Raw genomic sequence first — 23,869 nt, 5'->3', positions numbered from 1 at the left:
ATGTCAATTCATGGAAATTGTCCATAGATATGGTAATCGAGATAGTTTTGTTCCCTAAGTCAGGTACATTCCAGTCCACTGGACTATGGTTGAAATGGCAAGTAGGGTGGTGCTTATTTTGAGGAGAAACTAAAGTTCGAGGCATATGGATACCTTGTCTGCTATTCTCTAATGTGATGTTAAGGAACAAAACAAAAATAGGTATACATTCCCGTCCACTGGACTATGGTTGAAATGGTAAGTAGGGTGGTGCTTACTTTGAGGAGAACTAAGGTTCAAAGCATATGGACATCTTGTTTTCTATTCTCCATTGCCGTTATAAGGTTCAAGGTGTATGGATACCTTGTCTGCTATTCTCTAATGTGGTGTTAAGGAACAAAACAAAAGTAGGTATACATTCCCGTCCACTGGACTATGGTTGAAATGGTAAGTAGGGTGGTGCTTACTTTGAGGAGAACTAAGGTTCAAAGCATATGGACATCTTGTTTGCTATTCTCTATTGCCGTTATAAGGTTCAAGGCGTATGGATACCTTGTCTGCTATTCTCTAATGTGGTGTTAAGGAACAAAACAAAAGTAGGTATACATTCCTGTCCACTGGACTGTGGTTGAAATGGTAAGTAGGGTCGTGCTTACTTTGAGGAGAAACTAAGGTTCAAAGCATATGGACATCTTGTCTGCTATTCTCTATTGCCGTGTTAAGGAACAAACCAAAAGCAGGTATCTTTCACTGGTCACCATCTGTTCCTGTTTTCTGCTCCATAAGGATGAAACTATTGGCTGTGGGATGGAGTCAACATAATTTGCAACCTTAATCATATATACATCAGTTTTGTTTTGAAAACAATTCCAAATTCATGGGTTGTCAAGATCGGCTAATTAAACTCTCTAGATAAAGCAAATTTAATTGCAACAAATTGACATGACAGATCCTGAAATATATGAATAATTTTGGACATGCTTTCCAATGATATATGATGGTTCACCATGTTTTCATTCCTGACATTTAATTCAACATATAATTGGATGGAATTTGGAGTTATAAAAATTTCTGCTTAATTCTCTTTGCCAAACTTATGGCATTTTTTGCATATGTTTTTGTGCTAGCGTTTTTTTTCCAAATCCCATTGTTAAGAAACACAAACCAGGTGAGTAAGTCTGTGACTATTTACCTTTTTTTTTCCATTGGAAAAATCGTAATTTTATTCATTATGAGTAAAATTACATGTTGTAGATGCTGTAATAGCATATGCTGTAACAAAACTTGTCCTGCAAAGATCAGGAGCTAAAAATCAATCAAATGTCTATCTAAGCTTTCCTACCCTTCTTTTTTTCTACTTTCCGCCAGCCTTCATTATTAGGCGGGGCTGTTACAATAATCATTTGTGTTTCATTTGTGGCAGCCATGATGTCTTTTTCAGAATCTGAACTTGTAGTGGAGTATGCTCGCTTGCTGCCGCCTATTTCCTGTCCGGGGTTCTCATATTGCTGCTGTAGGTTGTTTGCATTTGGATCTGTTGCATCTTCAATCAGATTTTCATTATTCTGTAAGTGGAGCGGATATCCTTCTTTGCTAATTTCTGGATTATTCCTTCCATCTTCATCCTCTTGTTGTATACTGGTGGTTTCTGCATTCTTTTCTTCTTCTATATCCTCTGCCCATGTGGCTGAAAATTGCCATCCTTTCGGCTTTGGTGGTTGTCTCCTTTTCCTATCTTTTTTGTTTTGTGGGCATGCACTCTGTAGATGACCAGTTTGTCGACATATGCGGCAGCGAAAGGCAGTGTTTTCATAATCCAGTGGCTGTGCCCATTGCTTCCCATTATGGATTAGGAGAATGTGATCTGGTAGTCCTTGACTGAGATCTACCTCCACACAGATCCTGGCGAAAGTGTAGATATCCTTGGATAGGCGCTCGCTGTCTACTTTTAAAAATGTCCCCAAGGTGTTGCCGATTCCTGCCAATACTTTGTAGTGCCAAAAGTGTATGGGTAAGTTAAATAATTTTACCCAGACTGGCATTTTTGAGACCACCATGCTGTTTGGATCGAATTCCGGGAACCAAGATTTCAAGAAGAGGCCAGCGTTTCCCCAAAACCATGGTCCCTCGTTCAAAGCATATTCTTTGTCCTTTATGGTGTCGAATTTGACGATAAAGAATCCCTTTGAGCAGAGATGGATGTCACAGTTTTCTGTCCATATGGAGTAAATCCATTGACGAAGGGCTTCCGGTTTTGGCCAAAATCCATTGAACCTGCATATCACTGCTTTAGTTGAATAATCAGTATGTATTTCATTTACCTCTGGAATGGAGATTGTTAATGCAGGGTTCTGTGTTGTCTGCTCAACAATGTAGGCCCCTGGTGCTGTAGCTTGCTGTTCTGGTTTCTGTTGTGGTTCCATCTTCCCTTTCACTGCATCTTTGAAGGAAGCAGGTCCTTTTGAGCTTGAGCCGGAACAACCTCCACGCAATCTTGTGCTGAGACAGATGGTTGAATCATTTCCTATACCGTATTCCGTTAGCTCGGACTCCTCCTGCAGTACTTTCCCTTTGTAGAGGAGTAGTTGTTTGCATGGTGGGATTCCAGTCTTTTCTTGAATCCTCTGTTTGAGGGTTTTTGTCGCCTCCCCTTTCCCTATTACGATGCATATAGTGTTCCCTTCCATGGATCTAATAAAGAGAGAGCTTTTTCTATCTTCGAGCTTATCCAATGCAGGTGCTGTTTGGATGTTTCGCTGATCCTTTGTAATCGAATCTTTCTGTTGCCTGTTCCGATCTATGATCTGTGGCTGTGTTTCAGATCTGTGAGTCTTTTTGTTTTCAGGCATCCAGATCCAAGACTGGTGTAGATAGATTTGCTTGTAAGGTATTAAAACCCTTTGTTCAGTGATGGGTCTGAGGTTTTTACCTGCATGTTTGCCGATCTGGTCTTCTTCAGCGCCGTTGACCTGAAGCTCATTCCACAGGGGTTTCTTTGCTGTTCCATACCCCCAGATCTGTGCTGTATACCACGATTCAAGGCCAGACGGAGGCTGTTGGTGAGCAGTTTCGTTTTCTGGATCTGACTGGGGCCGAGATATTGTCCTCACTTCGGCTTCACCCGTCTCTGTTATCTGCGGCGGCTTCTCTATCCTCAAGAAGTTGGCGTGACCAGAGCAAAATGTCCAGCGTCCGATCCATGTGCATTTCAGTAGTATAGCCGACCCATTTGTGCCGATCGGGGATTTAACACCAATTTTCGCCTCCTGTAGTAGATCCAGCCGGATCCGAACCTCCGTTCTGCTTTGGAACCCTATCTGCTGCAAATGTAAAGAAACCCTTGCTCTCGGCGACGCGCAGATGGCCGGTGCTGGTCTTGCAGCTCCAAGTTGTTGCCTCATGGGGATATCGAGTGTTTTAAGGATGCGATTTGGGCGTAGAACCAGCTCTGTTGCAGGGATCGAGTCCCCTTTCACCTCGGGCCAGAGCCATTGTTTGAACGCGGACGCGTGAGCCATTGGCGGTCAAGCGAGTCGACAGGTCCCAGGATCGAATCCGAAAAACTCAGACCGCAGAGCGCCTTCTATCATTGTTTGACTATTTACCTTGTTTATTATGTCTTGTTAATTTTTAATTCTGAGCCACCAACCATAGTATTATTTATGAAGTGCTTGATTTTTTTCTTTGTTACCTTTTTCGTTCCTGTATCTGAAATTTGGGGTAGAAGACGTATATCATAGCAGCAAAGTGAATGTGTATAAAGAACATTTTATGGACTATTTGTAATTTTTTTTGATTCATAAGAAATAGTTTTATATTAGAAAGACAAAATAGCGGTATAAAAAAATGCTTCAGAGGGCAGAGCATGAGAATGAACAGAGAATTGTCAACCTGTATGACTACTAGAAAGTGAAACTGAAACATAATTAAGACTGATTTACAAAGAGATAGAGAAATTACATGTTTACTGAGTTATGGAATTTGTCTCTAGAGAATCTCTTTTTCCTTTTTACTTTTGAACGTCAATCCAACCAGTTGTGCTTGACATGGGCTGATGGCGTTGGAACAGAGACTGAATTGCCAAAAGGAGTCATGAAATCTAGGTGGATGGGACTAAGTTCTACCTCCTTATTTATGCCAGAATTGTCCGATTCATGCAGCTTCTTTAAACCTTGAGAGGGATAAGATGGCACCAAAGCCAAGTCTCTCTCCCTACCACTGCCAAGGTGAACTTAAATGGGCTCCTGATTTTGGTTGAGCCATTTTCTTCGTTGAAGCTGCTTATGGCTGCACTGCTGCTGCTTACGGGTTGGACATGCAATTTTTGCCTTTGCATATAACTAATCTGAGAGGCTTTTCTTGAGGCTGTTGGATGGAGAAGGGGTCGAGGATTGGATCATACAATTTTTGCCTTTGTATACAACCAATCTGATAGCTTTTTCTTGAGGTCCTTGGATGGAGAAGGGGTCGGGGAAGACATATGCATCCTGGAGATGTCTTAGTTTGTTGGCATGATTTACATTTGTATGCTGTGTTTTCATAGTCTAGCAGTGGGTTCCAAGTAAGATCATCCCTTTCTATGCACATCTTGTCAAGAAACCCATGATTAAGGTCGAGCCTCTTATGGATACGAGCAAAGGTGATGAACCCTTGAACAATTCAAGCTCCATCAACTTTAATGAAACTATCTAGGGAGTTCTTAACAGATGCAAGAAAAACTGGAGACCGTAGGTGAAGAGGAAGGTTTGGAACTCTTATGCAAACTAGAGTTTTCATGACAGTGAAGGCATTTGGATTAAACTCTAGGAATTGGAGTTGAAAGAGAGACTCTCTCTTCCCCAAAACCAGGGTCCTTGTTTGCACACTTTTGACAATCCTTTGTAGTTTTAAAAATTATAATGAAGTAACACTTGGAGTAGAGGAGGAGCTCATAGTTGGTAGTCCAAGTTGGATTCGACCACTTGTGTGTTGTTGCATATGGCCAAAGCCCATTGAAAAAATAGATATTGCCATATTGGCATCTATTCGATACAAAATGCTGTAGGCATAGATTGTGGGTCTAGCACTTCCACCACTTCAAAGCCCTTAGATTTCTTTAGTATGAAGGAACGATTGATGTTGTTTTTGTTTTTGAAGGAGTAGAAGCCCTAGGATTCACTCCAAACCTTAAATGAATTGGGTGAAGAGGAGTAGAGGGCATTGGTTGCTAGGGCTCCTCTCAGAATGCTTGAAGTCATAAGCACAATAACATTCTTGCTAATGCCATAACTTGTAAGAAAGCAATAATCTAGGAGTTGCCTTCTTGCATAGAGCAACTTTTGATGTCTTATAGAGATTCCAATTCCTCTCCCTTCATTTTATTTATGAAATTGAGTCCACGGATTTCATTTTTAGTAGATGCAACATTGAGAGATTGGAGCCTCCTGACAACATGAGTAGATGTTACATGTCCCAAAGCACCTTTGGCAATTAGGACATTCTTCAACTTTGACCTAGCTTTGAGAATTCCTCATGATGACACCATTGGGCCCAGTATGCCCTTGGTTGGCTTTGAGACAACCTGATGGGCATGACTTGATTCAAAGCCTAGATGAGGATGGCTTCCCATTGAGAGACTAGGGAGGGCTTGTTGCACCTGAAGAAGCCTTGACATTGGAGAGAAGGAGGCCTTATTTGACAGTTGGAGACCCATGGACACCACTTGATGGCACCCCGGCTACACTTGGGACCCCAAAGGAGGAATTAAGGTAGATTTGGGGGGTATTCTGTCAACTTTTGGATGATCCAGGCACTCTTACACATTTGGACACCTCAACACACCTTGGCGGCATTTGGAGCCCTAAAAGGGAATGACGTCAACATTTAAAGAGGCTATGGTTCACACATGTGGAAAATTATGGTCTATTTTGTCATTAGCTAGTGGGTTGGCTTGTAACCCAAGTTCATTTCATGTCAAACTTGTTATTAGGGTTCCATTAGGCTAAAATACTCTTGGTAGACCTCATATAGGTAAAGGTCACCTTCATTTCATTTTCTTCATCAATTGTGACTATTTCAGCGTTCTTAGAGAACTTAGCCTAGTTGAAGTTCTGACTTGTATCTTGTGGAGATGTGATCTATGGTGGATATTTATAATGGAGCTATTCGTTGGCTTCAAAGATGTCATTTTGGAGCAATAAAGAACTTGTTCATGCATTCTATTTTGTAAGTGTACCTTGTATTTGATAAATCTTTGTATTTTGTGGCTATTGTATGGAATGGTTAATTATCTAGGGTTTCCATGTGTAATTTTATTGTTGAAAAATTATTCTGTGGACTCTCGATGATAATATTGCATGCATTACCCACTTACAAAATGTGAATGACAATCCCATGGGTGAATCTTCCAACTAGCTCTCCCCATTGACTTTTCCCTCACAAAAGTGATAGCTAGGGTTTGGAATCTAGGGTTTCATATTCCCTCATTCCTTGCTAGGGTTTAGTATTTCTCCCAAGTTAGTCATCCCATAGACTCCATCACCCAAGGTCAAGGCATTGGCCTTGGTCACATGGATGATCACCTTGAAAACTTTCACAAAATCACTCCTCTACGCTAAATTTAGAATTCGAACCTCTTAAGGAAAGCCTCTCGCTAGGGCTAGGGCATTTTTTTCAACTAGGGTTGAAGACGTTGCTTTGCGGAGGGGTTTAACATGTGGAGATAGAGTATTTGACTCAAAATTAAATCATTCCCGTGGCTAATTTTTCTTTTTTAGGGTTGACGTACTTTGCCCTAAGTAAATTGTGCTCTAGAGAAGCCCTAGTTTGCCCCAGGGTTCAACTTGGAGCTTATTGACGACTTCTTGTTCCATAAATTGAAGGTATACATCTTATCGAAAGCCTTTTCTTGGCCTTGTGACCATAGACAAGATACTAGGTGAGAGTATTTCTACACTCATCTCACCTCAATTCCCTTGGAGTTTGACTCATCTTGATTTCTTTAATCAGTTTCTAAAAACAACAACCTTCTCTCTTTGTTCAATCACTGTAAAGAATCTTGTGAATGGGGAAGATCTCACATCTTTGTCGTAGTCTCCCACTGTGTTGAAACATTGATCTTGTAAGCTATAAATGTGTTGTTGTATCCATCAACACAAAATGCTATCACACCATCCATCCACAATAAGTTTTGAACTTGTCTCCATGGCATCCCACCTAGCATGTGCCTCCTCAAAGCTAGAAGGCTCATCTAGCCTTTCACTAGTATGTGCAATTGCCGTAGATCAACAACTGACATATAAATGGCATCCTCTCTCACCCTTTTGGCCACAATCCTTGGACTAGCTAGACTACAATCATTGATGGTGCACTACTATCCCTCAAATGCAACTCTTCATTATACACCTGTCATGCAAGATATTGAAATAAGATTCTTCTTTAAGCCAGTAACAAACAAAACATAATGCAACTTAAAAACATCACTTGAAGGAAACTGAGAAGAAAAGAAGCTAACTCCTCTTGCAGTATATGTGGTATCATGACCAGTCTCCACACTTATGCCTCCATCTTGCAAGTTGCTTCCAAATCTTACTAGATCAAGACCTTTCATATGCCATATTTATGGAAGCATAAGTGATGTATGGTTTCAAAAGTGATGTATGGTTTCACATCCAATGACCTCAAACTGTTAATACATCTCCCACGGAATATCCAGCTGAAATGCAAACTCCCTCTTACACCTATAATGATCTCACCAACAAAAGCTCTAATACCAAGTGGAAATTTCTCCAAACTAGGGTTTTAATGCAAAATATAAATTTCACCTCTTACTAGGTTTTCTGGATGTAAACCCACTGAATTTTATGCCTTAGGGCTGTTATGAAATATAGAACAAACCTAGTAGCGAAAGCCTATGATATTTCAATCCTTAACACCCCAATCCTCTAGGCAATCCATGGAGAAAAAATATCGAAGATTTTCAGCTCTTGAGCATAATCTTATCATGCAGAAATCAGATCTGAAAACTCTTCTTCATTTCTAATGTTAAGTCACTTAAACATATTTTCCATTTACTTATGTCAATTATGAAAGACATATAGTTGTAAATTACCAACCATGAAGAGCATAGATGGCTGAAAAACAAATCTGCAATTTACACAAGTAGTGGGCATCTAGGGAAAACCAAGAAAGCCCTAGTTTAATCAAGGAGATCCAACATGCATGAATCACTCAAACAAGTAAGCAAAGATGTCTCCTCCTTTTTTTTCTTCTTCACCAAATACACCTTGGGGTTTCATCTCATAACCCTAATCTCAATTCTCCAAGCGATGAAGCTGCCCTAACTCTAGACTCTAATATGTCCAAGAAGATCAAGAAACTCTAGAGAGAGAGAGTACAAATTAATATAAAAGAGAGAAGATGTTTAATGTGCACCACTTGATCACATCTTTAACACAAGAGTGATAAGCATAAAAATATGCTATGATCAAATATGATAATGGACTCTCTGCCCCTTCTATATATGTGGGAGGTAAGAGAGGTTGACAATATGATGTGGGTTCAACCCCTTACAAGAAACCTACAATTGTTAAAATTGGCAACTAGGGCCAAACTCCATGTGGGTCACCTCATTTATGGAAATGGATATTTTTCCTAGATTCCTCTTGTCGAGAGGTGTAGGATTGATCTAAAGATCATCCGATTCCGACAAGTATTTATGGAGATATGAATTTATTTGTATTTACTTGACAAATTGTCAAGGTCGGCCAGCAGTGAAATGTGTGGCACACATTCCCAGTGAATCATATAAATACAAGAGAGGTTGATTCATTTTCTCGTCATCTCATCTCACTCATTCTTCTTTCTCTCTCCTTAGCTTTGGGTTATACAAGGAGCTGCTCACACGTGGGAAGGAGGAGGATGCATTAGGGCAAGGAGGACGCATAAGTTGCTGAAGGTCTCTTTGACCTACGTTGACCAAGCGTTGACTCCTCTCCTACGTAGGCTGCAGATTTTGGCACAAAAATCAAGGCAATCTGTCCACAGGTTTGACTAGTGTTGATTGCCCTAGTTTTGGGCAGCAGGTTGACTTCAATCAACAGCAGTTTCACTGTGTTTTTGGGGCTGTTCAAGCATATTAGAGGTCAATTTCAACTCGTTTGACCAAGTTTGACTCTGTTGATCTAGGTTTTGCTGCTGCTGATATAAAATTACAGAATTCTGATTTTGTACTATTTTCTCTCTGCTGAACATTTGAAGATAAAAGAAGATTTGATCAAAGGGTTTCCCCGCATTGGGGTTTGTCCCTGGCTAGTCGCCACATCTTGTGTCTCTTGTCTTGGCTTTTTTTTTTCTGTTGATCGTTTAATGTTCTATTTGCACTTTACTTAATGTATATGTGATTGCTAATTTGTGGCTAATAAAAAGAAAAGAAGTAAACTGCTCTAAGCATAGAACATACCATAATTTAACATGATATCAGAGTTGAGGTGAAGACAAAGCCCAAGCAAGAGCAAGAGTAAGAGCAATCACCGAAGAGAAGGTTGGCAAGGCTATCCTAAAAACTTCATGGGGTCCACAACACTCTTCCCCGCTGAAGACAAGCTCAGTGAGAAGTCTGACTATCACGGATGAAAGATGTCTCTCGATCTGACTTTAAAAGATCAGGAAGTGTTGGACCATGTGAGACGCAATATTGCCTCCATCAAATGCATCCGCTACTGCCAAAAGCAAGTGGTCCAAGGGAGAAGTCAAAGCAAGGAAGATCATTCAGGACTCTATCGACAAACGCTTGGTGGCCTATGTTTTCGAGCTGACAACCTCTAAGGAAATCTACGATAGACTGGTGAGTTTATTTAAAGTTAATGATGCAAATCAAGTTCAGTTCCTTAGAAATAAGTTGAAGGAAATTAAGAAGGGAAAAGACAAGAGTATGCAAACATATTTCTTAAGGCTCATCGAGATCAAGAATGATCTCCTATCTATTGGGGAAGTAGTTCCTGATAGGGAAATGACTATCACAACTCTTGGAGGACTGCCACCTGAATGGTATATATTCAAACTACTCTTCTCAACAATGATGTCATCCCAGGATTTGAGGAATTGATGGCTAGATGTATTCAAGAAGAGACAAGGATGGAAGAGCAAGAAATGCCCGCACTTAAAGGCCATCCCTCTGCCTTTTCTTCTCTTGCTAAAAGAAGAAACAATTCTGGGGCTAAATCCAAAGGAAAGGTTGGACCAAAGGGTGGAAGAAAAGGTCGATGTCACAATTGCAACAAAATGGGCCACTATACGAGGGAGTGCCTTGATAAAAGGGACTCACACTATGGCGATGACCAAAATCACTCTCAAGGCAATCAAAGGAATGGTGGGTCCAATGGCAGAGGTAAAAGAAATGCCTGAAATCAAGGAAGAGGACAACCCTTCAAGAAGGCAAGAAACTCCAGGTATGAATCTAATGTTGTTAACAATAAGCAAGATGAATATTGTCTACTAGCGGCCCTCTCTACTACTGCTCCCTCGAACTTGCTGTTGATGCCTCAAGGCACTTCACCGGCTACAAAGAAGCTCTCTCCAATCTGATAGAAAAGGAGACCAACCTAGAAATTGTTCTTGGGGACAACGCAAAATATCCCATGAAAGGCGTAGGGAATGTCACTTTTCAATTGAATCAGGGTAATACAATTCATTTGCAAGAAGTCCTATATGTACGTGATCTCAAAAAGAACCTAGTGTTCGTTTCGGCAATGGAGGACAAAGGCTACAAGGTAACCTTCATTTATGGCAAGGTACATGTATGGAAAAAGAATTTTAAGGAAGCTTTCACTCTTGGGTTTTGAGTCGATTCATTATATCAGGTCGGAGGAGGTCCGCTGGGGGTCATGTCTTGTGACACACCACATCAATCCGAACTATGGCATCGAAGGTTTGCTCACCTTCATTATAAAGCTCTACCCAATGCAAGACAAGTGGTGATAGGGATGCCCGAGTTCCGAGTAGAGCAAGAAGGTGTATGTCCTGGATGTGTCGAAGGAAAACTCAAAAGGGGACCATTCCACTCAAGCCAAAGCAAGACCTCCAATATATTGCAGTTGGTTCACTCAGACATATCTGGTATGATGCTTGTGAACTCTTTGGGAGGATATTTATATTACCTCACTTTTACAGATGATTATTCTCGCAAGACTTGGATATACTTCTTGAAAAAGAAGGATGAAGTGTTCACTCGGTTTCGTCACTTCAAAGCCTTGATCGAGAATCAAACCGAAAAAGAAGGTCAAGATCTTTAGGACTGATAATGTGACTGAGTATGAATCCAATGAGTTCCATGACTTTTGCAAAGAGGCTAGCATTAAGAGGGAGACTACAACACCATATACTCCTGAGCAGAATGGTGTGGCGGAAAGGAAGAATCGTACGATTGTGGAAGTCGTCCGTGCTATGCTTCACGATCAAAGACTTCTGAAGTTTCTATGGGCCGAAGCTGCGAATACCGCTGTATATGTGCAAAACTGATGCCCTCATCAAGCATTGGGTTCCAAGACTTCCGAAGAGATGTTCACTGCTAAGAAACCTGACGTATCTCATTTTAGAATTTTTGGAAGTCCGGTATATTTTCATGTGCCGAAGGAGAAGAGGAACAAATTGGGTGCATATGGAAAGAAAGGAATCTTCGTGGGCTATAACGAAAACACTAAGGGCTATAGAATCTATGTGGCTGGTCAAAGGGAAATCGAGATTAGCCATGATGTCACCTTTGACGAAGATATGGCTCTTAGCAAAGTTGACAATCTTCCTACTCAAAGGGGATCTAAAGAAGTTGACACAAGGGAACCCAAGGAAAAGGAAGATGAGACTATGCCTGATGTGGAAGAACCTATGGATCCTATTGATCCCCCTTCGCAAGAGCCTTCCTCTTCTAGGAAGAGGCCTTCATGGACACTTGATGATGCTGAAGGGCACGTTGCACCCAGGGGAACCTTCCGGGAGAGTAAGAAGCCGACCAGGTATCAGGGATACTTGACCATCATGATCACGATCATCCAAAATGAGCCTTCGTCATTCGCAGAAGCTGTCAAGCATCAAGTATGGAAGGATGCTATGACTGAGGAATATGAGTCCATCATGAAAAACGATGTCTGGGATGTGGTCCCCAGACCCCAGGGCAAAGCAGTTGTCACTTCGAAATGGCTTTACAAGATAAAGCATGTAGTTGATGGAAGTGTGGAAAAGTATAAGGCTCGTTTTGTCGCTTGTTGCTTCTCTCAGATGAAAGGTATAGGCTATGACAAGATATTTGCACCTATTGCGCGATATACCACCATCCGCTCGATCATAGCCCGTGCTGCTTCGCAAGGATGGAACCTACATCAGATGGATGTCAAGACCGCGTTCTTACATGGTTCGATCAAAGAGGAGGTCTATGTGGAGAAACCCGAAGGATTTGAGATTCATGATCGAGAATCTCATGTGTGCAGGTTGAAGAAGGCCCTCTATGGGCTGAAGCAAGTACCCCGAGCATAGTATGAGGGATCGATAGCTACTTGATGGAGCTGGGATTCACTAGGAGTGAAGCTGATTTCAATCCTCTCATACTAGTGCGATACGTTGACGACCTCTTTCTAACAGGTGCAGACCCTCTCATTCACAAATGTAAGAGGAAGTTGGCTTTTGAATTTGAGATGAAGGACGTAGGGCTGGTGCACTATTAACTAGGACTAGAAGTCTGGTAGAAGCCAAGGAAGATTTTCCTATCTCAAGGAAAATATGTGGTGAAGATATTGGAAAGATTCGGTATGGTGGACTGCAAGCCCGTGACTACCCCGATGGAGCTTGACTTCAAGAAGTTAAGCGGTAGTGTTGTCAGACCCGTTTTACTAAATGCTACCGAATATCATCAACTCATCGGAGCATTGATGTTCTTGGTGAACTCTCGTCTGGATATAGGTTTTGCGGTCAACACGTTGTGTCAACATATGGTTGAACCTCATCACTCACATTGGATTGGTGCCAAGAATATGTTGAGATATCTTTGTGGCACAATCACTCATGGGTTGAGATACACTATTGGAGATGTGAGACTAAATGGTTATACCGATGCTGATTGGGCAAGCAGTGTGGTGGACCGAAAGAGCACTTCCGGGTGCTGTTTCTCTTTGGGATCTGCCTCGATATCCTGGATGAGTAGGAAGCAGAAGTTGGTGGCTTTGAGCACCGTCAAGGCAAAGTATATTGCTGCTAGTATGGCCTCTTGTGAGGTGGTCTGGTTGTGAAAGCTCTTCAGTGAGCTGTTTGGATTTACATTGGATACCATCGTGATCCTGTGTGACAACCAGAGCGAGATTCATTTATCAGAGAATCCTGTATTTCATGATCTTTCCAAGCATATCGATATCAGGTACCACTATATTCGGGATGTGGTGCAGCGGGGAGCAATAAGGCTCCAACATATCGGTACAAATGAACAGGTTGCCGACATTTTGACGAAGCCCCTGGGAAAGGTCAAATATTTGATTTTCTGAGAACGACTTGGTGTCGTTCAGAGACCCTCTTATGAGGGTCGAGTATGATGTATTGAGCTCTGGGAGATCCAGGGGGGCGTGGGGTACTTCTTGGAGCGACATGCGACCACAGGGCGACTCACCATCGCTTGGTGGTGCACTATGTATAGGGTGGAAGGTTCAACCTTCCCCTGTGACACCCTGTGGTGACTGTAGGACAAGATGATTAGTTCTCTTGTGGGCTAGGATGATTAGTTCTCCGTGGCAACTGTGGAACAGGATGATTAGTTCTCTTGTGGCGACTGTTGGACATGATGATTCGTTCTCCTGTGGACAGGATAATTAGTTCTTTTGTCGAGGTATCCTACCCATGCAGTCTGGGACGCATGGGAAGTACCTTTCATCTGATCAATGAGTAGGGAAATGGGGTTAGGGACCATTAGTAGTACTATCGATGGACGCATCGTTGTATCTACAATACTCCCTATGCTAGGATGACCTCCATTGATCTGGGATCAATGATACCGATTTGGGATCAGTGAGAGTGGTATGACACACTTTGAGATTGACTTCGGGTCAGTGGAGGATGGTATGATACATCCTCGATCATTTCTTCTTCTTCATAGTTCGAGCAGAGCAGTGCCAAGCAGTGTAGGGCAGTGCATTTGATGGCTGGGATAGTAGCGACAATCAGACAGATAGTTCTCCCTAGTTGAGAGGGAGTGTTAAAATTGGCAACTAGGGCGCTCATTTATGGTAGTTGATATTTTTCCTAGATTCCTCTTGTTGAGAGGTGTAAGATTGATCTAAAGATCATTTGATTCCGACAAGTATTTATGGAGATATGAATTTATTTGTATTTACTTGACAAATTGTCAAGGTCGGCCAATAGTTAAATGTGTGGCACACATGCCTAGTGAATCATATAAATACAAGAGAGGTTGATTCATTTTCTCATCATCTCATCTCACTCATTCTTCTCTCTTTCTCTCTCCTTAGCTTTGGGTTATACAAGGAGTAGCTCACACGTGGGAAGGAGGACACATTAGGGCAAGGAGGATGCTGAAAGGAGGACGCAAAAGTTGCCGAAGGTCTCTTTGACCTACGCTGACCAAGCACTGACTCGTCAAGGGTGCGGTTTTGGTGTGGCTGCCTCTCCTAGGTAGGCTGCAGATTTTGGCACAAAACTCAAGGCAATCCGTCCACAGGTTTGACTAGCGTTGACTGCCCTAGTTTTGGGCAGCAGGTTGACTTCAGTCCACAACAGTTTGACTGTGTTTTTGGGGCTGTTTCTTTAGGCTGTTCGAGGGCTAGTTGACCAGAAATTGACCAAGCATATTGGAGGTCAATTTCAACTTGTTTGACTTTGCTGCTGCTGATATAAAATTACAGAACTCTGATTTTGTACTATTTTCTCTCCGTTGAACTACTGAAGATAAAAGAAGATTTGATCAAGGGGTTTCCCTGCATTGGGGTTTGTCCCTGGCTAGCTGCCACATCTTGTGTCTCTTGTCTTGGCCTGTTTTCTGTTGATCGTTTAATGTTCTATCTGCACTTTACTTAATGTATATGTGATTGCTAATCTGTGGCTAATAAGAAGAAAAGAAGTAAACTGCTCCAAGCATAGAACATACCATAATTTAACAACAATGAACTCATATAGATACAAATGAAGATCGAAGAGAGAGAAGATAACTAGTGTGCTCCACTTCATCTTTATATATGGAGCTTGGAGGCAAGGGAGGGAAACAATACAATGTGGGTCCATACCAGTGTGGAAAAAGTCTGGAAAAAATCCCGATTTAATCCTAAAAACGCGATTTTTTGAACTAAACGATTTAATCCCCCGACTTTTTTGCGACTTTTTCACAAAGGAAAAAATCCCGATTTTTTCCTTATACTCCCGATTTAATCGGGAGTTAACCCAAAAAGTCTGCCTCCCTTCCCAGGCCGCGGATAAAGAGGCCGCAAAGGTGAAAAAACTGTAAATTGAAGCTTCCATCCATGCATTTTCAAGTTATTGCATTGTATTGTTTGTCATACTTCTTGCGAGCATAGCAGTCTCATTTGTAATCTGTTAGTTTTGAGGTTAAGATATGTTTTTGTTTTCCAAGGAAAAACAAATCTTTATACTTCATATTTCTAGTTAGAAAACAAAGTATACATTGGCTAAGCCTCCAGGCTTTCAGTGATCCAGACTCTAACAACCACTGCCCCTTCAAAAGATTACAAAAGTACCAAAAGGACAGACATACAACAGTCTTCCGTAGAAAGAACCCCACACCATCAAAAACATTGTTACAGTTGTTGAATGCTTCAAGAAGAAACAACAACGAGGAGGTCATGAAGATCAAATAGCAACAACCTGTCCAAAAAAACAAAACCAGTGCCTCAAAAAAGAACCCATTTTTCAGACAGGAACAAAGTACCTGTGAAATCTTGTGACAACAAAGATCCTTCCTGCAATGAGAGCACGTTTTGAAAGAGAATCTTCTTTAGTGGTGAACTCCCTGTAAATGTGGGCAAAGGTTATGTATCAAAAGTGGATTTTACCTCCAAGAGTTTTTGAATAATAGATGCCAAGGCTAGGTTAGTAATCTGACATCTACTGTTTTCTCAGAAAATAAGCAGCTTGGAGTCACCAAGAGTTAATTTTCACATCTACTGCGATACTCACTGTTAATTTTCATTGGACCTACCACCTGACACCTTATTACCCAAGCTGATTAAAATCTACTGAATAAATGCATGACTTATTTCTTAATACAATTAGCGGAAACAAAAATTAAAAGGGGAAGAGGATCTCAGTGACTGATTACTTGATGACTTTTAGATGACTCATGATATACATTTATTATATTTTTTGTTGATATTTTGACTCTTGAGAGTTGAGACTTAAACAGGACCCAAAATTCAGGAGTTGATTCACTATTTTGATATGTGATGTAGCATTAGACTTCATATACATATTATATATTAGCTTTCTTTACATGTTTATGTGGAAATGCATTTATTTGATGTTGTGGATACTCTAGATGTTAAAAAAAATAAAATAAAAATGAATAATTTTGTGTTTTTTAAATTTTGCCGACTTTTTGCCGACTTTTTCAAAAAACTCCCGACTTTGACGAGTTTTTCAACTTTTGGACCCTTGCCGAATTAATCCCGACTTCGACTTTTTCCACATTGGTCCATACAAGCGAAGTGCTTTGCTCCATGGGTACACTTGTCATGCTCAAAGGTAGTGTCTTACACAATAAGGGCTCCAAGATGATGTAGCTACACAAGGTATGTCGACACCCCTACATCACAAGTCCACACGGACTTCATTGCTCGTCATAAGCCATGTGCGCTACAGGGTCTATTCCTTCTGCATGAGCACTGTCTCAACCCAATTGTTCTTGAGCCAACTCGAAGCCTCCCTATAAGAATCCAAGCTATCCCATGCTGTTTAGGGCATGATACCATCCTCAAGATGCATAATTCTCCTCTTTCGACGTAGGGTGTTCTCCAAGCAAGTGAACCTTTCCACGTGGATGTTACCTAAGCTGTCAAGAGATCTCCAATACCCAAGGGAAGAATACCAAGTAAACACTCAAGTAACATCAAGCAAACACCAAGTGAGCCAGCTCCAATGTTTCAATCCATGATGGACCATCTCTCATGTACAACAAGCAAGCACTCAAGTAAGGTTGAGCAAACATTGAGCAAGCCATCTCCAATGTGTCAATCCATCACAAACCATCTTTCACGTACAAATCCATTGTGGATGGTCTAGGAGTTGAACATACAACATTTACCCCAAATCTCATGAAGCACCCCAAACATGGTGCAAACACTTTTGGAGTAGCCTGGCAATACTATTGAATGTAATACATCATGTACTCCAAATCTCATGAAACACCCCAAACATGTTTTAAACACTATTGGAGTAACCCAAAAGCTAACAATCCTCTTGGTTGTAATTTTCCTCATGATCAATGAATCCATATGGGCTTTGTTGTGTAAAAGGGTTGTTTCTACTTTAATACCAACAATGATGCTTGCCTCTAACCAATTTGAATATCTTTGCGGCTTTGGTTGCTTGAAATTTTTGCGATCTGAACATTTAATAGTTTTTTTTGTTGTGGTAACGTTTTTAACTTTTCTCAGGATCCTTGCATTATATTTGTTCCTCATTGTTATTGAAACTGATATTATAGGAATTGGAGATAGAAGTAGAATATTGAATCGGCCAATCAACTCAAAAGGAAGGTTGTAGATCTGGAAACTAATCACAGCTGCTCTTCATGTACTCTAAGATAACCTCACATGGATACAAAGTAATGGAAAGAAAATCAACATTTGTAGGGACAACATTCAGTGGAAAGAAAATCAACATTTGTAGGGACAGCATTTTGGGAAACCCTACCTTGGAATCAAACTTATATTGTCTCCCTCTCAACCCATGGCTATCTCAAGCCGGTTGGCCTTCCCATCTTGATATCTCAATATGGAATCATTGGGGTCATTGGTGTGGGTGGAATTTGTTTTCCATCCCTCCACATATATTGTATTTATCCAGTTAGGTCAAGATGGCATTGGCTGGCTGTGTGCTTCTTTCAAGTTCTGAATCTGACAAGAGGGGATAGGGAAAGTCCTTCTACACAGCAAAGAAAGGATATGAATCCCAAATGTCTGCTCCACTTCTCATTTCCAATTTGTGGTGAAATATTCAGGATCCTGACAGCCTTCCTAAGATCAATATCTGCTGGACTTTAGCTCATAAAAAATCCCTGACTGCGGAAAATCTCAGCAAGAGAAGTGTGCATCAAGATGCTCTCTGTGCCACAATGAAATCAAAAGCATCAAGCATTTATTTCTTGAATGTAATTTTACTAAACATGTTTGTAAGTAGGTTGTACAAGGGTTTCTCCATCAATTTAAGTGGCCAGAAAGAATTCTTCAATTATTTGAATCGCTAAACAAACTCTACAGAGTCTCCTTCAATGGGAAACCTCTTTTCAAAAGAATTTTTGATGGCTCTCCCAAAGTTTGTCTGTTGGAAAATATGGCTAGCTAGAAACAGGGTAATTTTTCGAGACTCTGTCTTTACCTGAAATGGTTGCTGAAAAAGTTAAAGTCCTCTAGCAGATCATATGAAAAGTAAAATTATAAAGCTCCACAATCCTCATTCATTGAAAAGATATGAAGACAGACAGAGTTCTCAGTTCAGTCTGCAGGTTTCAAATTCACCTCCAGCACTCGGGAAATAGCTCTAGGAGCTGTCTCCCACAAAAGAACAACTTCAGATCTGGATATGTTCACATAACTCTCATATATTATTCATTGATGGGGCATCCAAGAAAAATCTAGGGGTAGCAGGTGGGGGGGAGGGGGGTTCTCTTTGGCCTCGAAGGACCAAATAGAATTGAAATAGTCGTGGAGCCTATGAATATACTTTAACAACCATGCTGAAATGTATTCTCTCTTCCAAGCATTGTCCTGGCTTGATTTTTTACCAATTAGATCTCTAATTATAATAGGTGACTTTAATAACTCCATCTGTCTTGTTGCTATGGAAACCTTTGCTTTGGACTCCATGCTTTGCCATCTTTACAAAATAATTTTGAGTTGCTTGGATTCCTCACAGTCAAGTCAAACATGTTTTAAGAGAACTGAACAGGGCAACAGACAAGTTGGCAAATCAATCCTTATCACTCCCTTCTGGACCTGAGGGTCAATAGAACTCTACGGGAAGCAATGTTACCTTAAAAATATGACTATGAATTGCAATTCAAAAATTTCTATTATAAGACTATTTTCATGCCATGAACGCTGCATTTCAAAGGCATAAAGGATGCATGTTGATGTTGTTATAATAAACATTCTCTCTACACAGCGATTGCAAATTTAAAATACGAGTATTAACATGCAACATCTTAGTCTCAAGTGCAGCAGCTGCAGGAACTCAAGGTAGTGAGCACAAAATATCTTTTGTATTCTCGGCCCAATCTACCCCAGCTGAACTGCCTGATCTTAGTCGGGTAGCTGTTGATGAAATTTTGATCATTATAGATGACTAGCAGTCAATGCTTGTTATATTTTGATGCCAACTAAATGTTACGGTGCTAATGGCATTTTCTATGGATTGTATCTGTATGGCTTTTTTGGAATTTAGTATTAGGGTTGAGGCACAGCTAGTCTGGCCATACTAGTGTACTCAACCCTTTGCAATATTTTCTCTCTGGAACTTATGGATGTATCTTTTCTGCGCTTTAACAAATTTTTGGCTAATATAATCTACCTTGTTATTGTTTAAAAAATGATATTAGAGGTTACATGCAATATTTTTGTAGTTCTAGCTAGATCTGTCTTTTTGTTTTCAGTCTTTTGCCTCAGTGTTCCTCTTTAATTTAAATTTGCAAATAGTCAAACAAGTGTGCAGAATCATCTGATTGTTGAGAGATTCTTCATTTCCCTCATCTGAATTCTTGTAAAAGTATTCTCTTAACTGATGATAATTGCTCTGTTTTCATTTTAGTTCTTGCAATTTGGCTCTTTGCATTCAGTTTTAATATTTCAATGTTTATTTATTTGCCTTTGTTTATATATATATATATATAGTGGATGGTATTTCATCGATGAATCCTACAAGGGACAGGAATTGATGGTTGTTTATGCATGTGGCTACAGGAGAAGCACAATATGAAGTTAAGGTCCAAAATTGCTGGAATTGATTAAGTTTGTTATTATGAAGTCTAAGCGAAGGTGATGCATCTACTCTGCCTTGAACAACAGCCATATTTGTATGCGCTTTTGTAGAGTCATAGCGAGATACCTTCTTCAGTTTTACATAGGTTATTTAGTTTTATATGTGGGAGTTTTTTTCTGAGATCATTAATTTCCAAGGCACTGGTCTCATAGCTGAATCTCCCAATTGTAAAGATTTTGACTCAATAGTATTTTGTGAAAGACATTGAACTCATTGAAACATACTCAGGCAAAGGAAAATACTCAAATTTTCTCTATCTGTTAAATATATGTCTGTCTGTGCATTTGTATGTCAGAGGGAGGGGTGTTTGTATTGGTGTACACGAGTGAATCTTGAACAAACATATCATTAACGCTTGATCAATTTGAGTAAATAGAGAGCTTTCTGTGAACAAACACGTGCCCTTCATCTATCAAGAGAACATCATCCAAGAGTTTTGCAAAAGTTGTAGCTATTGAAGTATTGTAATTCCTGTGCAACCTTGAGTGGCAGCCATGCAACTTCTAATGAATAAAGATGTATCTCTTCAATGTCATCAAAGTTTATCCTTCTTGACAGCTTATCCAGGTTGTCTTGTGCTCAGCCTCTTGGTTGGTACAATATTTCACAGATCTTGGAGTATCATGAAGTAGAAACTCTAGTATTTATCCTGACAGTCTGCCTAGGCCTCTTTTGTGCTTGTTGTATTGTTTGAAGGGTATTCCTAAAGAGCAGTTTCTCACAGATTCAGGAGTGTCCTGATAGACTGGAAGGTTTGCCTAGGGACTGTCTTAATGATATATATTTTGATAGCTTTCGTGAAAGGGCAATGTATCATATACAAGTATCCCCATTTTTTGCTTTTGCTCTTTGGTAGATAATATGGTAGAAGGCACTAATAAATCGAGCTTCAGGTATCTTCTATTTATCCCTTCACAATTTTTAGTTTAGGTCTAGATAGTTCTTTATGCCCAAATCAAGTGCATTAGTTTCTAATATAAGAAGAATGAGGAGAGTAGTATGTCACAACATTTTTAGAACATCCATCAAGCTAAAATAATTTACGTATTGACTATGCAACGTGAATATTGCAGGAGCTCATATTGTCAAAAAGCATTGGCAGTTTCCAAAGAGCTAAGATCACTTTTGAAGTGGTGAGAGTAGTTGGTTTTTACTGATGCTTTCTTTAGATTTGATGTCTTTTGATATCAAACAATAGAAATGCTTTTCTAGTAGCTGCACTCCCACCCCCATTAAGTACTGTTTCAGTTGTACCTTTTTTCCTGCAAAAAGAAACCCATATTTTCATTCATAAAACAGGAAAATACATTTTGTATATACACAGTTTTCATGTGTATTCTTCAAGGATCTGCCCCAATCCTTGTGTGGCAAAAACTATCAAAAAATATAATGGTTATCTGTATACCTGAAGCATACAATCAGTGCTTAAATATCAAAAAGCATACATGAATACAAGTTCATGTTTGTACAGTATCTGAATCATGTGGGTTCATACAAAGTCTGTTATATAAACATACAAAAAGGGCTGCAAAGCAGCAATAAAACTAGCATATAGATCATGCAATAATATTGAAAAGTAGCCTATCCATGTACGGCTGATGAAAAAACTGATAGTGATCTTCACCCTGGAACTCTGTCACCATCCATAGTTCTGGATCCATGAGCAGGCCTTCCTTAGAAAGACCTTCAGCGACCCCGTTCCTTTCCATGAAAACATGGCAGCATGTGAAAGATGTGAAAAAGTGTTTAATACGTTGAATGTCCTCCACAATATGAACAAGCATAATATTCTTGCAACTTTGTGTCATGTTAACCCAGTTAACAACAATAAGGAAACACCAAAGCACTGTAGGTGAGAAACTCCTTTCTCAACAGCAAATGTAATAAGAGCACGAGATGCAGTAACCTCTGCCGAATTATTTGTCACCCTGCCCACCCCCATTTTTACATGAAAAGAGTGATTTTCAGCAAGATGAAGAACAAAGCCACTGCCACATGGAGGCACTTCCCCCTGGGAACTGCCATAAAAATAGCCCCAAGGCTTTGTAATAACCGGAGATTCAATACAAACAGACCTGCCATTCAGAGAAAACCTGGATTGAAATAAATGTGAAAGAATGGCCAAACTATCAGCGACAACTTTTTCTAGGAAGACGACGAATTGAAGAAAATAGCTCCATTGCAGGCAATCCAAATGCCCCAACATAGGATAATAGGAAGCGCAAGAAATGCAGAAGTTTCCCTGTTCTTAGTCCAGTCTTTCCAAGTGGCTGCGAAGGATAAGCCGACCCATTGGCAGCCCGGCCCCAGCAAAGAAAGACAAGTACCCTAAACCTGCACAACAAAAGAGCAGCAAATAAAAATGTGATCAGAAGATTCCACATTGTTTTTACACAAGGCACACCAACCCGGCCCAATTTTATACCTGCACTCCATGACGTCCCAGGTGGGCAACTTACCAGTCATAAATTATAATACACCAAACCAACAATTTTGATTTTGACACACTTTGTTTTCCAGAAGACCCGCCACTACCACGCTTGAGCAGGATTATGATCATCTGAACTAGGCGCAAATAACTTAGTTTGGGGGTGTAAACACCATGTGGTGCAAAAGTACACACCAACTCATCCTCCCAATCACAAAGCCATATTTGTGCAGATCACAGAGAATCAAGAAAAAGTAATGTTAAAATTGGCAACTAGGGCTAAACTCCATGTGGGTAATCTTATTTATGGCCACTGATATTTTTCTTGGATTCCTCTCATCGAGAGGTGTAGAATTGATTTAACGATCATCTGATTCCGACATGTATTCATGCCACATGGAGATAATGTGTGTGGCACACCCCCAGCTAAACCTCAACGTTGCATATAAAGGAAGAAGACATTGTGCCTCATTTCACCATCACTCATCTCTTCATCTTCTCTCTCCTAATCTGATTGGGCAAGCGTAGGAGCAGCTGATCTCTCACACGTGCTAGAAGGAGGACGAATTTCTGTTTTTAGGGCTGCGTTGACTTTTAGGGCTGCGTTGACCAAGGTGCAGGGCTGCTGACCGTTGACCGAGCTGCTGGGGAGTGTGTTGACCCAGTGTTGACCAAATCTGATCTGCACATTTCTGTTTTGGGTGCCACATTGACCAGCGTTGACCAGCTTTGACAGGTTAGCCTTTAGGGCTGATGGTAGGCTGTACTGTTTGTTGACTGCTGTTTGATTGTTGACTGGGGCTGTTTTGAGCTGCCTATATTTGCTGTTGAAGATGAGTTCTTCAAGGTTGACTTGAGGTCAAATTGGAGCTGTTTGACCAGCTTTGACTTTGCTGGTTGGTGTTATATTGCTGCTGATATAAAATCACAGATTTGTGATATTGTACTATCTCTCTCTCTCTGCTGAATTATGGAAGAATATAGAAGAATTGATCAAAGGGTTTCCCCGAATTAGGGTTTGTCCCTGGCTAGCCGCCACATCTTGTGTCTCTTGTCTTGGCTTGTCTTCTGTTGATTTTATTTATGTTCTATCAGCATTTTACTTATATGTTAATGTGTCTCTATATTGAGAATTGACATTGGGCTAATAAGAAGAAATTGAAGTAAATTGCTCTAAGCATAGAACATACCATAATTTAACATGGTATTAGAGCTGAGGTGAAGACA

The 23,869-nt window shown here is 40.4% G+C and overlaps 1 protein-coding gene across 1 annotated transcript in view; it reads left to right on the top strand.

Annotated features, from left to right (window-relative positions):
• Positions 1-23,869, top strand: part of LOC149161794 (uncharacterized) — a 43,191-nt gene that overhangs the window by 2,112 nt on the left and 17,210 nt on the right. Inside the window, exon 2 of the mRNA XM_089437043.1 lies at positions 20,136-20,210. Coding sequence (XP_089293169.1) covers positions 20,136-20,183 — 48 coding nt within the window. The 3' untranslated portion in view covers positions 20,184-20,210. The remainder of the gene's footprint in view (positions 1-20,135; positions 20,211-23,869) is intronic.

This window comes from Pinus tabuliformis, chromosome 5_2 (assembly GCF_031772625.1).
Source record: "Pinus tabuliformis cultivar Carrire ecotype Pingquan chromosome 5_2, CPIR1, whole genome shotgun sequence".
Classification (NCBI taxonomy): domain Eukaryota; kingdom Viridiplantae; phylum Streptophyta; class Pinopsida; order Pinales; family Pinaceae; genus Pinus; species Pinus tabuliformis.
The sequence above is the reverse complement of the archived record's forward strand: the minus strand, read 5'-3'. Positions and strand labels throughout refer to the sequence as shown.